General features: G+C 37.2%; 1 protein-coding gene across 1 annotated transcript in view; it reads right to left on the bottom strand.

The window, feature by feature from the left end:
• Positions 1-14809, bottom strand: part of GPC3 (glypican 3) — a 338830-nt gene that overhangs the window by 134748 nt on the left and 189273 nt on the right. The window contains exon 3 of the mRNA XM_036443491.2: positions 8361-9055. Coding sequence (XP_036299384.1) covers positions 8361-9055 — 695 coding nt within the window. The remainder of the gene's footprint in view (positions 1-8360; positions 9056-14809) is intronic.

Raw genomic sequence — 14809 nt, 5'->3', positions numbered from 1 at the left:
GACTTTTTGTGAACAGATTATTACAGCAAAAAATTATAACCAACCCCTCCCTTGAGGAAATTAGTGTACTAAAGTGCAACTTCATTTGAAAATGCTTCTGTGGTGTTCAAAATATGTTTTCATTTTTCAAGTGGGGGTTGGACGGGTTGTATTTTAAGAAACAGTTCAAATATAAAGCATTTTCTGCCAGAGACCAGAGCAAGATAGCAAAATGGATAGGTATAAGAGGTAAGTGAGCCAAGGTTACCTGTTGTGCTATTGTATGTGAATGATGCAGAACTACAGTTATCAAGGGTAATCTTATTCCAAATGGGAAAAAGGTCACAGAGGAATCACACTGTGTACATGACTCCATGTTTTCTGAAGCGTTTCAGATTTCACAATGGAGAAAGCAAACATTTGGGAGCTTTTTCTACCTCTAGGTAGGAGGCTGCTTTCACTATATGTATGCTCTGCTTTTCTGGCCACCCAACATAAAAAGGCACTTTTGGACCGCTCTGGTTTGGATCAGTGGATGGCACGTTAGCCTGCTGAGTGAAGGGTCTTGGGTTCGTTTCCAGTCAAGGGCACATGCTTGGTTGTGGGTTCATTCCCCAGTGTGGGATGTACTGGTGGCAGCCGATCAATGATTCTCTCTCATCGATGTTTCTATCTCTATCTCCCTTTCCCTTCCTCTCTGATATCAATAAAGCTATATATATATATATATATATATATATATATATATATATATATATATCTTTTTAAAAGGCACTTTCCCCATACTATCTTTTTCAAGTATATTTGTATAGTAAACAGCCTTAAAAAGAAGAGATAGCACATCCCTTCAGAGAAAAGAGTAGGCAGGCTTATCATTTATACTAATAAAAGGGTAATATGCCATTTAGACTGGGAGACTAACCTTCCAGGAGACCTTTTGGATGTCCTTCCGGACAAAGCCATGGTGGCAGGGCCAAGGCAGAGGCGGTTAGGGGTAATCAGGCCAGCAAGGGAGGGCAATTGGGGGAAAGTAGGCCAGTATGGGCAGGCAGGTGGAGGGCGATCAAGGGGGCAGTTAGGGGTGATCAGGCTGGAAGGGGGGCAGTTAGGGTAGCAGGCCAGCAGGCAGAGTGGTTAGGGGTGATCAGGCAGGTAGACAGGTGAGTGGTTGGGAGCCAGCAGACCCGGATTGCAAGAGGGATGTCCGATTGCTGGTGGAATTGGGCCAAAACTGGCAGTCAGACATCCCCTGAGGGATCCCAGATTAGAGAGGGTGCAGGCCGGACTGAGGGACACCCCCATGCATAAATTTTGTGCACTGGGCCACTCGTCTATTGTAAAATATTTGAGTTCCTTAAGCTTAAGGCTCTTCTTCTGTAATGCAACTCGCTGAGTGTACAGGAGTCATGTGGCCCTCTTTACCTTATCCCATGAGAATTAGAGCTCACACAATTGCTGATACTCTGGCCACTGCTATTGCTGTGAGAAATAAACTGCTTTTCATCTCTGAGCCAATAATCTCGTGTCTTTAACCAGGATCCATGAGGCTGTGGCAGACTAACTTGTTAGTCTGCAATTAGGGTAAAAAATCTCAGACCTTTCACAGCTCTTGAAGACATGTTCTGGCCTTATCAGACTACACGACACAGAAAGGAGGAAAAACTTTCTGAAGATTCAGAACATATAAAACAACTGGTAATCACACTGTAATATCTTGCAAAGGCAAAAAATTCTAGATTTGTGGAGAGACCACCTAATTTCCTAATATGACACATAATATATATAAATTCAGGATGAAGTATTAAAAAAGCTTCCCTTATGAAACCGCTGCTTGAAACTTGTCATGAAATTAACATTTAGTCCCTAAAAGCGGTGCCATTTTTAAAATTTTTATTCTTCTCTTCAATAAATAGGTAATCTATGTTTAAAAATTATCCATGGGAAGCACCAAAGCTACTTTTATTGTGAATGAATAAAGGATTGCAGCTTATAAACATTTTTGCCTTTCCAGAAATGAACATCAAGTTGCTTACCACAGTAGTAGATTCTGACCTATAGGCACTGATTAGGTAGTGAGCCATTTATTTGTTTTTATCACTTCACAATCATTTGGTACTGAAAACAGCTCGTATGCATTCAGACAAGGTATCTCTATCAGAGACTAAAAATTGGAAGTCCAAACTGATAGCATGAGGAGAAAAGCACTGACATTCTGACACCTGAAAAATAACCTCAGCCTTCAAAAGCATAGAGGAAAGTAGGGCTAATCTTGGAAATTCTGATGAGTTACAGTCACTCACACAGACAGCAAAATATAAGGATTTGATAGAGTGAATTACTATCAGGGATCAACAGAGTCTCTTCCTCAGAGCTTCCTAGCGCAGATAAATAAATATTGACTTCACTGAAGGTATCTTCAGAAATTCTATCAAAGGAAATGGATATATTTGGACACCAGAGTATGTTATATTCTCAGTAGGCAATGTTACTAGTAAGGAAATACCATAATGGAGACCAGGGTATACTGTTTTTAAGTTCCAGAATAAAAGGCAAATCCACTAAAAAACTATCTATTGGATTAATGGGCAGATTTCAAACATTGCAACTAGAACAGAGACTATTCCTCACCATTCATCCTGCTCATATAGATTCTAGGCAATGTGATTTCACTGTGTCACTGAGTCGTCCATCAACTACATAAACATTCCTTCTCCCCCTAGAAATTACTCTGAGCTTTTAAGTATTATGAAGAGAAAATATATCATTTGGAAATACTATAGCAAAAGTCTCCAAGGAGAAAGAATGAATTTAACAACTAATTATGCAGCTGGAAAAATGGTAGAGAATAATACAATGTATTAAATAAGACAATAAAAACCTACTTAGCATGCATTATTTGTGGAATGAAGATTCTGGTGAAAGGAGATTGGAACTATTTGGGAGAGCAATACAGAATAATCATTTAAAGCATGAGCTCTAAAAAGTTAGACAGGCCCGATTTTGAATCTTAGCTCTGCTACCTGATAGCCAAGTGATGTGTGAGGGCAGCAACAGAGTCATGGTTATCTTTCTAGACACTCCCTGCGACCCTCAGTGTCTATGACACTGTTTATACAATTAGATGCTCAATAAATGTTTCTTACAATGAATCTAATTTCAGATAGAGCTAAAAGAAATATCGCAGAGGAAAAGAGGAAGAAATATTGGTGGTAGAAAAGGCTGCAATTTTGCACAGTAGTCAATGAAACATATAACAAGCTGAGGGTTAAGAAATTTTGGGAGAGGAAGCACTTAATGTTAGGAAATTCAGAGATAAATCATTAAAAAAATACATGAGTACAAATTAAAAAATAAACGTGTAACCCACCATGTGAGGATATATAAACAATTATTTTGGGGGAGAAAGAAAGTAAATACAATAATCGTAGAAGCTCTGGGAAACTTTCTGGGAGAGCAATAAACGTTTTAGCATGTTGATTATTACTCCTATTTATTTATTATTGTTTAAAGTATTAAAAATAGTAGTACATATGTTTCCTTTTTTTCCCAATTGACCCTCCCCCAGCCTGCCCTATTCTCTGTCACATACCCTCAACCCCCTCCCAGTGTTTTTCGTCCATTGGTTATGCTTATATGCATGCATACAAGTCCTTCGGTTGATCTCTTACCTACCAACCTCCAATCCTTCCCAGCCTTCCCACAGTTGTTTGATAGCCTGTTGGATTCTTCTCTGCCTCTGTATCAATTTTTGTTTATAATGTTCTTTATTATCCATAAATGAGTGAGATCATATGGTATTTTTCTTTACTACCTGGCTTATCTCATAGCATAATGCTTTCCATTTCCAACCATGCTGTTGGAAATGTTAAGAATTCCTTTTTTTATAGCAGTGTAATATTCCATTGTGTAGATGTACCACAGTTTTTTAATCAATTCATCTGATGATGGGCATTTAGGCTGTTTCCAAATCTTTGCTATTGTAAATTGTGCTGTTATGAATATAGGGGTGCAAATATCCTTTCTAACTGGTGTTTCTAATTTCTTGGGATATATTCCTAGAAGTGGGGTTGTAAATTGGGTAGAGCAGGGTCTCAGGGAATCTCTGAGGTGGAGCAAACAGCAATGGCTGCTAGTCAGCCTTGCACCAGGAAGGTCCAAGCACAGGAACAATGACTGCTATGAGCACCTCCATCTGGAAGAAAGCTGCCCTCACTCACTTTCCTGCCCCAATGCCAAGTAATCCAGTTTCTCCCCATATGAGTCTGGGTCTCCCAGAGTCTCTCCCAGCACTGGAGCTCAGAGCAAGCAGGAGCTTGTATCTCCCTCCAGAGTAAAAAAAGTGGCACGCCTGGGAGCCAGCCCATTCTGTACCTCTGTACCTCCTACCAGTCTCAATATGCTTTCTTCTTTACCTCTCTAGTTGTAGTACTTTAACTCAGCCAGTTCTTCCATGGTCTCGGATGATAGTTGTTCTGTCTTTTAGTTGTAATTTTGATGTGGTTGTGGGAGGCAGCAAGTACAGGTATTTACCTATGCAGCCATCTTGGTTCTGATCACCCATATACTATAAAAGACCTACTTGATACTTACTATGGGCCAAGATATTTAACCTAGTTCACAAATGTAGTTAAAGTGTCTAGATAGAGCTATTTAAAGTCCAGTCCCATCATTAATACTACCTTGGAGTTTGCGGTACAAATTTTCTCTCTCTTCTTCCCTTCTTATTCTCCATATCCTCTCTCCTGGTGTGCTTTCTCTCTCTCTCTCTCTCTCTCTCTCTCTCTCTCTCTCTCTCTCTCTCTCTCTCTCTCACCTTTCCATACACAACTTTTATTCACTTCTATGGATTAAAATAACATTAAACATTCTGGGGCTTAAAAATGAGTTTATGCAAAACTCATTGTCCATTTGGCACTTAGAAAATTGTAATGGAAAGAGTACTGGATTGGGGCTTAGTGAGTACCTGCCATGTGCCTCAAACTTTGCCACATACTTTGAACCTATCATTTTAATTAATCCCATAAAGCAACCCTATTTTATAGGTGAGGAATCTGAGGTCCTAAATTTGCCATTAACTACTATTCACTTCCAAACAAGGAGATAGGGCTTGCTCCAAAGGGAATATCATAAACAACTGGGACACTTTTAAAATAACACATTCTCTGGCCTCTCCACAGACATATGATATCAAAATCCCCAGGTTGGACTCCAGGAATCCGTTTAACAAGTTCCCCAGGTGATTGTGATGGTGAGCCAAGTTTTCAATCTGAATGTTTTACAATACCCCAACATTTACTTGCATGCATTCGCTTGGTAGAATTTAAAACTATCTAATGGAAAATGAAAGCACTAATAGGTCATAATTATAAAAATTTAACAGTTCCATGTTCACTTAGAAGAACTAAATGCCCTTCATAATCTGGGGGACATGGTAGCCACAAAAAAAAAAAAAAAAAACTGGGTAAAATCTCTATATGGCATAGCTTATAGCTAGCTAAAAGGCTTGTCCAAACAGAGCTCAGGAAGACCATATTATCAAAGATGTCTCTCAGTACAACTTAATCTCAAGTAGGACTGACCGGCAAGGTTTTACATATTAACAGAATAGAAAAGTCAGGATGTTACAGAAAAATCGCATTAATGCTTTAGTTTTAAAATCAGTTTTTGCTTTGGGGCATTCTGTGGGTTTGTTAACATGAATAGAGTTCTGCAGTCTATTCCACTTTCACTTACTCTATCCCCCTGTAAATGGTCCAGCCCTTCTCTAACCCATAGAGAATATGGGCTAGATCACACCTGGTCAATGATTTCCCCATTCCCACTATTTAGTATATATTACTTAGAGTTGGTGATCATAAAACATTAACAAGGCAGAGTTTACATATGCTTTCTGGTCTAGTACAGGCATCCCTGGGGGAAGGCAGACTTCACGGTCTCATAACCAGCTGCTAGCTGGGGGCAATTAGACCTTTAATGGACAAAACAGAAAGGGACTGCTTCACAGAGCACCTCTTCACAACCAAGAACTTTCTTCCTAAATGATAATGAAATGAAATGTACTCCCTCTACGCATTTGCGCACACACACCTGTGCACCTAAAATATAGCAGGTTTGGCAACCTAAAATAGCTATCCAATTTAAGTTCACAATCTTTTTGTAAAATTCTAATGGAGCTTTTAGAATGAAAGCCTGGGACAGTCTAATGGGAGACAGAAGTAAGGAGGAAAGAGCACTAGTTAGATTGTAACAGCAGAAGACCTTGGATTCTACTTCTGCTCCTCCCATTAATCACATAATTTTGGGCAAGTCTCCATAGACTTCATTTCTTCATTTGTAAATCAGTGGAATTGAACTAGATAATCTCTCGCAATGCTTCCAACATTCACATTATAGTGAAATGCTGATTATTGTAAAATGTATTCAGTTGCATGTCTATCAGTCAACTAGACTTACCTTCTCAAGACGTAAGAACTATGTCTTAAATAACTTTGAATACTCAGCACCTGGCAAAGTGCCATGAGCAAAACATATGCTTAACAAAAGTTAATTAAATAAATCTTTATGCCTGGAGCCTGATCAAAACCATGTACTTAATTCCTTATCAGCTATCAATTTTGTTGCTGTCAAGTGACCAATATCAGAGGCAAACTTAAGACACTCCTATACTCTGTTTTTAATATTGTTTCATTATTTTTCCTCTTATTGAAGACATTTCCACACCCCTGGCATCCTTTCTTTGTGTCTGACACATAGTGAGCCCTCAATCAATATAAGGTTAATGAACATGTGAATGTGCTAACTTTTCATTTTTGTAGTTCTGTGAGATTTACTTTTGCATAAAGCCTTAGAATCTGGTCTTGAATTATAAAGCAGTGAAGGGAATAATTATTCACCAAAGAACACTATAGTTAGATAGGACATTTCTGTTCATTTTACTATAAAATATTTTCTTAGCAAATGTGTTTTAAATGGATATCTTTGTAAATGGGACAATTGGAGCAGCTCCATAAGTAGCATCATTTCTGTTCTCCCTCCTACTTTAATTCACCAAAGAAACCAATTACCCCTTTCATTTTCTAGAACTTAAAGACAAGGTTAAATGGCCCAATCTGCCCTACATATTCAGGGTAAACAATGGCTTAGAGTACATAACAGTTTCACTGCTTATAAGCTAAGAGTTTAAGTCAACCAAGCCTATGTTTGAATCCCAGTTTCTTCCACTTTTACTTAACTAGCTTTGAGATCTTGGGCTAGGTATTTAACCACTATACGCTTCAAATCCTCTTGTGTAAAATGGGGACACTATTAAGGCCTCTCTCATGGATTATTGTGAAACAACATAGAAACTGGCCATCAGAGCAACTGAAATATAGTAGGAGATCAACAATGGTAGGGTATTAGACGATTCTGTCACCACCTTCCACAAAGCTGGTAGCATTCAGGAATCATTCACTACCACCTTAGTGGGAACTGGCTAGTAGCTCCTGGCTATATATTCTGCTCTACACTGTAAAGTGAGTGCCTCATGTGGTTCTGAATGTATGCACTCTAGCTTAGCAGGTGTAGTGTAACTAACAATGTGGAACTGAAACAAAGCAAATTGCTGCTTTACTTGCAGAACTATCCCATCACAAATCCCATAACAACCCCCATCAGGCTATCATATAATCAAGACTGTTAAACAACAACTTTGAAAACATGTTTGGCTCGCTTATGTTCTTATGTATGTTTAATTAGGGGTTCTAGCTAGGTTTCCCGAGCTTACAGTCATTACTTAAAATGGTAATGTGAAATATATGATTAAGAACATGAGAGTAAAATCAGAATTAAAAAATCAGTGATAACCTAATTAAACAAAGATCTAATCAATTTCTGAATTATGGATTTTCCACTAAGTATAGCTGGGTACCCTTGGGCAAGTTACAGTTTTATTGAGCTTTAGTTTCTTAATTTATAAAATGAAGATAATAGCTCCTACCTCAAAGGACTGTCATGAAGATTATGATAACTGACAACAATGGTATTATTAGCTAATATTTACTGAAGACTTACCATGTACCAGGCACATGCTAAGTGCTTTAATATGTTATTCCTTATAAAAAAAGATATTATTTTTATCCCTATTTTATAAATCAGAAATATGAGGCTCATAAAGAAAAAAATGATTCACCCAAGTTCCCACAGCAAATTTCAAAGCCAGGCAATATGATTCCATAACCTGTGGTCTCAATATGCTGACTAACTATGTGAGGTCATTCAGTCTCTCATCTCTTTCAAACTCTGTTCTTTTTCTCACTTATCTCTAACAGCATCTGCTACTAGCCAGGCTGCCCCCTCCCAATAGGACCCAGTTCCTCTGAAAACTGTAGACTGGTACTCACGGTGGTGGTCAGCTTCCCTCCGTTCTTCTGGACATATTGGATGGAATCATGGATGGTCGAAAAGAGTCCAAGCAGAACATCCTCCATGTCATAAACTCGGTACATGCCATTCACCAGCTCTTCAAGGGACACAATGTATTCCCTCCAGTACTTGTCAATCTCCACCACACCTGCCATGCAGCCTTGCATAACCACATTGCAGTAGCCACCGCAAGGCTTAACCATCATCAGTCCTTGACAGTAAGAGCAGTACCACATTCTGGTAAGCATTCGGCCACAGTCCTTACTAAACTTCAGGTGATCAGTTGTGTTGATCACTTCGATTCCGAGATTCAGGGCTTGGAGGAAGATCCTAGTAACTTGCAGTGACTTGGAAACTTGGGTCATAATGAGCTTGGGGAAATTCCCAAATACTTTCAGGTCACGTCTGGCACTACGGAGGCACTCATTGATGTCTAAGGCTGGCTCAGGAATGCCTGGGTTCATCAACTGGGTATAGATAACTGGAAACAGGCTATCAAATAGTTCATTGACCATGTCATCCACATTGATGTCAGAACCCAGGATGTAGAGAGACACATCGGTAAAAAATTCACCTACAAACTCATAAGCTTGTGGGGTCAGGCTTGCATAGTTGTTTTTGAACATGGCATTGGTATAGTTCTTGGCATGGCGAACAACAATTTCAAAGGCCTCTGTAAAATAAGAAATAGAAAAATGTCCACAAATTAAAGCATGAAAGTCCAGGGTGTAATTGAATTAGAAATTTCTCTATTGCTGTGGTGAGTAAGGTCCCATTTGCCTTAAATAATTGACTCATATCACCTCAACTTCTGCAGTTGCCTGATCCTATAAATAAAATTTCCTTTCTGACTATAAAGTCTAAACCCTTATGTGTACATACATTCTTAAACACACTAATTATATTTCAAATGACAAAAGGTAGGATTCCGTTAATATTTCGGCCTCTCATGAAAATACTGATTAAAAATAAAGAGAATTTATTTTTCTTTATCTCATTAAAAATGTCTTATACTTCAAGCCATTTCATTTTTGGACAGAAATAAATATTTGACAACAACCCATATATTATATAAATTCACATAATAATTTACGCCACTTCAGTCCTGGAGGAGAGACAAATTCTTAGCCAAGAATAAAAACTATCACAAATTTAATTATTTTTGGTAGACTTTTCTCTAGATAACTTTAAAAAGAGTTATCTGGTAGATTGCCAGATCTGGAAATGGAACATATCCCTTAAATGGGTATCTGGATGAAAAAAAGCAATCCATACATTTATCCATATGTTTGAAATTGAAAACAACACCTCTGGTATTTGAAAGGTGAGCATCTGAAATTATAATTGCTAAGCTTCTTTGGTTAGTTTGGCTTCCACGTAGCTCAGAAGCTTTATCTGTTCTTTAAAAGCTACGAATTCAGGATTACATCTGCTGCCCTTGGCATAAGACCCAATTAGTCATTGATTTGAGAGAGAAAGTAGTCATGTTACAATCTCATTTTCTTCAAACTGAAACACTCCACACATAAATTATTCCAAATATTCAGAGTTCTACATTTGTAAGAAAGAAAAGAAAATAACTAAAATAATATCTTTTTCAAGAAATAAGACAGTTTGAAAACAAACAATATAACCAAGTTTCCTGAGACATTTAAAATTAACTTAGCACTTTCTTTCATTTCCTTCCAAAGTGCAAAGGTCCATGACAGATGAACTCCAAATGATGCCAATTCATGAGGCTTGAAAAATCAAATTATTACCACTTTTAGACTACGAGAGAGTATATACTCCAACAGCTCCTTGGGATCAGTTAGTCCAGCATCTCAGTCATCTATGGCAGAAGAGATGTCTAGGTTGTGCCATCACCATCTGCCCCAGATCACTCACAAGGTAGAATGTGCTTGCTAGATTATTCCCTTGATCTTATGATTTGCCCTGCAATGTTGAGCAGATGCCAATGCAATTCCACTAGCTTCCAAGCACACATGAGAAAGTAATCTTCATTTCCATCAATTTCTATATATTCATATGTTTGTTTTGCTTTTATTAGAACGTCACGCAATTCCTGGAAAGTTTATCTATCTTATAACAATCTCTTCCTAACCCCATATGCTACTTTTCACTCAAACATTGAATCTAAAGGTTTAATGAGACCAAGAGACCATCTAGCCTCAAACAAAGGATCTTTCAATGAATTTAAAATCATCAGAAACATGGGGATTTAAAACTACTCATTCATTTTAAAATAATTTCTTATTTATTGGTTTTGAGAGATAGAGAGAAGGGGGAGAAAGAGAGAAATGGATTGACAGGTTGAGAATCGCTATTAGGATCACCTAAGACCACCGGAAAACACAGATATTTACACTATGATTCATAACAGTAGCAAAATTACAGTTAAGAAGTAGCAACGAAAATAATTTTATGGTTAGGGGCCACCACAACATGAGGAATTGTATTAAAGGGTCATGGTATTAAAAAGGTTGAGAACCACTGATTTAGAGGGAGTAACTAGCCTGATTGCAGACTTCCCCTATCAAACTACATCTGGAGAATTGTTTTCGTTCTTGAGTACCATAATTTATGGAGGATGTTAACAATACTAAAGTATGTCCAAACAGTGGTGACCAGGATGGTAATGAGGACATCTGCAAATATAGAAACCTTGCTATATTTGGATATAAATTCAGTTTACTAGATCTATTTTCTGTATCATTTATATTTATATTATAAAACAAAAACTAAAATATTTTCTTTTTAGTAGCTAAGTTTTCATAGTATCTCTGATTTTACATTTTTCCAAATTTTCCTGGACATAGCTCTTGACCACTTCCCATGAAAAAGACAGAGGAAAACCTCCCCTGCCCTAAGATTATAAATATTGTCTGACAAAAAAAAATCAATGAGCTGAACTTCCTTGCAGTAATTCTAGCCCTTGGCTTCATTCCATTAAACATAAACATCAAGTTGCCAACCTCAAACTGAGCATCCTTTTTCATCTAGTGTTGGCTCCTATAAGTCCCCAAGGAGTCTTTGCTTGAGTGGTTACGGTTTGGTCTGTTGCTCAGTGATGTAGAAGTAAGGGGGAAGGGCAACACCTAGAGATGTGCTAAATGGATTCTGAGCTGTGAAAGTTGGACCAGGGAGACATGCAAGCTTCAGGTTAGATATGAAACCCTAGCCCCTTTTCCCAAAGCAGTATGTGCTGTTGTTAATTCTTTCTGCAGAAGAGTTCATGATGTTTTGTAATTTTTTTCTATTGATCCAACAGTGTTAGTAACAGAAACTTAAAAAAAAAAAAAGGTTATGGCAGTATAGTCTATGGAATTTCACTCTCATATGTTTTGCACACTAGAGAACCAATCCCTGTGCTAGAGATGAAATGTGCCTTGTAGTGAATTCATTTTAGGGTAACTTAGATGATTGAGATCTACAGATCTCTTACCTCAGGCTTTCCCAAGGCAAAGCTGTAAATATGACTCTGCTTTGTTGGTCTTTGAGCTGCAATTTATCCTAATATATTTCCATTCATAGAGAAGAAGCCAATGATTATATTTTTGTTCATAGATCCAGAGACAGAGATGCATTGAACAGACCATCAAACCTCAGAGGGAAGGCAGGGGAGGGTGAGGGGAAGGGTTAAGATCAATCAAAGGACTTGTATGTATGAATATAAGCATAACCAATGGACACAGACACTAGGGGTGTGAGGAGACATATGTAATATCTTAATCAATAAAGAATTAAAAAAAGAAGCCAATGAAAAAATAATGAGGAAAATGTAAAAAATATATCAAAAGTAAATGCTAACAATAAAAAACACAAACAAAAGTGAAATGTATCTTTCATGGGCTCATCAGCATACTAGAAGGAATCAGTGAGGTTAAAAAATTGCTAAGAGAAGCTTTCCAAACAAAAAAGGAGAGAGAAAAATAAGAATTAAAAAAACAAAAAACAAAGAAGAATATCAAAGAATGGTGAGACAAATTCAAAGGTATAAAATGTATGTAATTGCAATTCCATAAAGAGAAGAGAGAATGTAGTAGAAGAAATATTTGAGGTAATGTCCAAAAATTTCACAAAATTCATAATAGACATGAACCACAGGTCCAGGAAGCTCAGAGAATAACAAGTTGACTGAATACCAAAATTCTTACTCCTAGACATATCATACTCAAACTACAGAAAGATAAAGAAAACATATTCTAAGAAGCATTGAGGGAGGAAACTATCTTATCTGTCAAGGAACAGGGATAAGAATTACATTTAACATCCAATCAGAAACTATGCAAGCAAGAAAAGAGAGAGTGAAATATTTAGTGCTGAAAGAAATCACCAACCTAGATTTCTGCTTCCAGAAAAATTATCATTGTAAAGGGAAGAAGAAATAAAGAATTGATCAGACAAAAAAAAAAAGAAAATGAAAATTGCAAAAAAAAGTTAAAAGCAGCTTTTCATGGAAATTATATAGATCAGGAGATTGGGGGGCAGAGAGAGAGAGAGAGAGAGAGAGAGAGAGAGAGAGAGAGAGAGAGAGAGAGAGAGAGAGAGAGGGGAAATCAGAGAAAGAATTAATAAAGGTAAAATGAAATCTTTTGTTATAAGGTACCCACACTATCAGTGAGGCTATACAATACAGTTAGTTGAAAGTAGACTTCAGGTAGTTAAAAATATATAGTACAAAATTTAAGAAAAACACTACAATTTTTAAAAAAAGAAATATAATTGATATGCCAAGAGAGGAGAAAAACTAGAATAAAAAATAGTTCAGATAAAACCAGAGAAGCCAGGAGGAGTGGAGGAGGGTTGGGGGACTTGGTGAAAGAGGTAAATGAATCAGAAATGCAAATTGATAGTTACAAAATAATCATGGATATAAAGGAAAGCATATAACACTGTATGGTGACACTTGGGCTACTGGAAATATAAAGGGGAAAGTTATAAAATATATGATTGTCTTGATGGAGCCAGTGACTAGAACCATAGTGTTAACTCACTCCCTCTGTTTTTCTCCAAATCTGCTTTGACATTTCTTTCATGAGTTAGGGAGTTTTAACACACAATAAGTGCCATATGGCATCAATGTGATCTTAATTGGAATAACCACCAGAAAAAGTTAATGGACCAAAAACACACAAATAGATAACATATTTCAATGTTATTTTTGAATATTCTTTTTTTAAATCAGCCACATAAAAATGGCAAGATTAGTCCTGGCCAGCATTGCTCAGTGGCTAGAGCATCAGCCTGCACACCAAAGGGTCTTGGGTTTGATTCCTGGTCAAGGGTAGGTACCTGGGTTCTGGGTTCTATCCTCAGCCTTGTGGTGCACTTGCAGGAGGCAACCAACCAGTGTCTCTCTCTCACGTCAATGTTTCTCTTGCTCTCTCCCTCTCCCTTCCTCCCCCCTCCTTTCTACTTTCTGATAATTGATGGAAAATAGATCCTTGGGTAAGGATTTAAAAAAAAAAAAGATAAGATTAGGTTGTAGGAAAAGAACCCCCCCTCATTTTCTAGAATAGTTCATACAAGAGACTAAAAGTGTTGCTCCAAGTTATGTTCCACTTTTTATTTTTTTGGCATTTTATGTTCCACATGAATTTAACTAGAATTGAGCAAGCTTAGAAATAAGTTGCTATTAAATATAAGCCATTTATTTGTGCATACCCATGATCAGACTATAAATGTATGTAGTCTTACTTTTTAAGTTTCACATACTAGGCTTGTAAATAATGGAAAATACCATACATAGATAGTCAGAGGCTTGCAATAGCTGGGTGTGATAAAATCCTAGATTGCCTATTTCCTTTGAAAAGCAAAAAAATCTTATAGATATAAAAGTACATTTTGTTCTGAGTGTCTGCTATAGTCTAAGTATGCATGGCAACACAATCACTACAACTGAGTCTTTCATATTGCTTCAGAATTTTAAAATTTGTATTCTCATTTCATTCTACCCATCTATTAATATAATTGAAAGTGAATGTTTGTGAGCAAGTGGGGGTGCACATATCCATAACAAAGATTGTCTCCAAGTCATATGGCCATGTGGTAGTTTGTGGCAGGCACAAGACACTGTTTCAAGTGTTTTAGCTTTAGGTATTGTCAGAACTATCCTATGAGGTGGGTATACCACTGTCTCCATTTTACAGATAAGAAAACTGAAGCACAGAGAGTTTAAGTAACTTTCCAAAGTTTATATAGCCAGTAAATAAAAGAGCCAATATTTAAATTCAAGCAGTCTGACCCAGAGTTTAGCCATTAAAACACTATGCACTAATGCCTCAAGGTATGTGTGGCTTCTCTTTTTCCCCCCTTTTGTTTCAAATATATATATTAATATTTCAGTTATTTGGCTACACTGGGTTTACTTGATATTTCAGAAAAATAAAGCCATAACTTGAGTAAGATATGAGGAACAAGGCAA

Source organism: Pipistrellus kuhlii, unplaced genomic scaffold (assembly GCF_014108245.1).
Source record: "Pipistrellus kuhlii isolate mPipKuh1 unplaced genomic scaffold, mPipKuh1.p scaffold_m20_p_19, whole genome shotgun sequence".
Taxonomy (NCBI): domain Eukaryota; kingdom Metazoa; phylum Chordata; class Mammalia; order Chiroptera; family Vespertilionidae; genus Pipistrellus; species Pipistrellus kuhlii.
The sequence above is the reverse complement of the archived record's forward strand: the minus strand, read 5'-3'. Positions and strand labels throughout refer to the sequence as shown.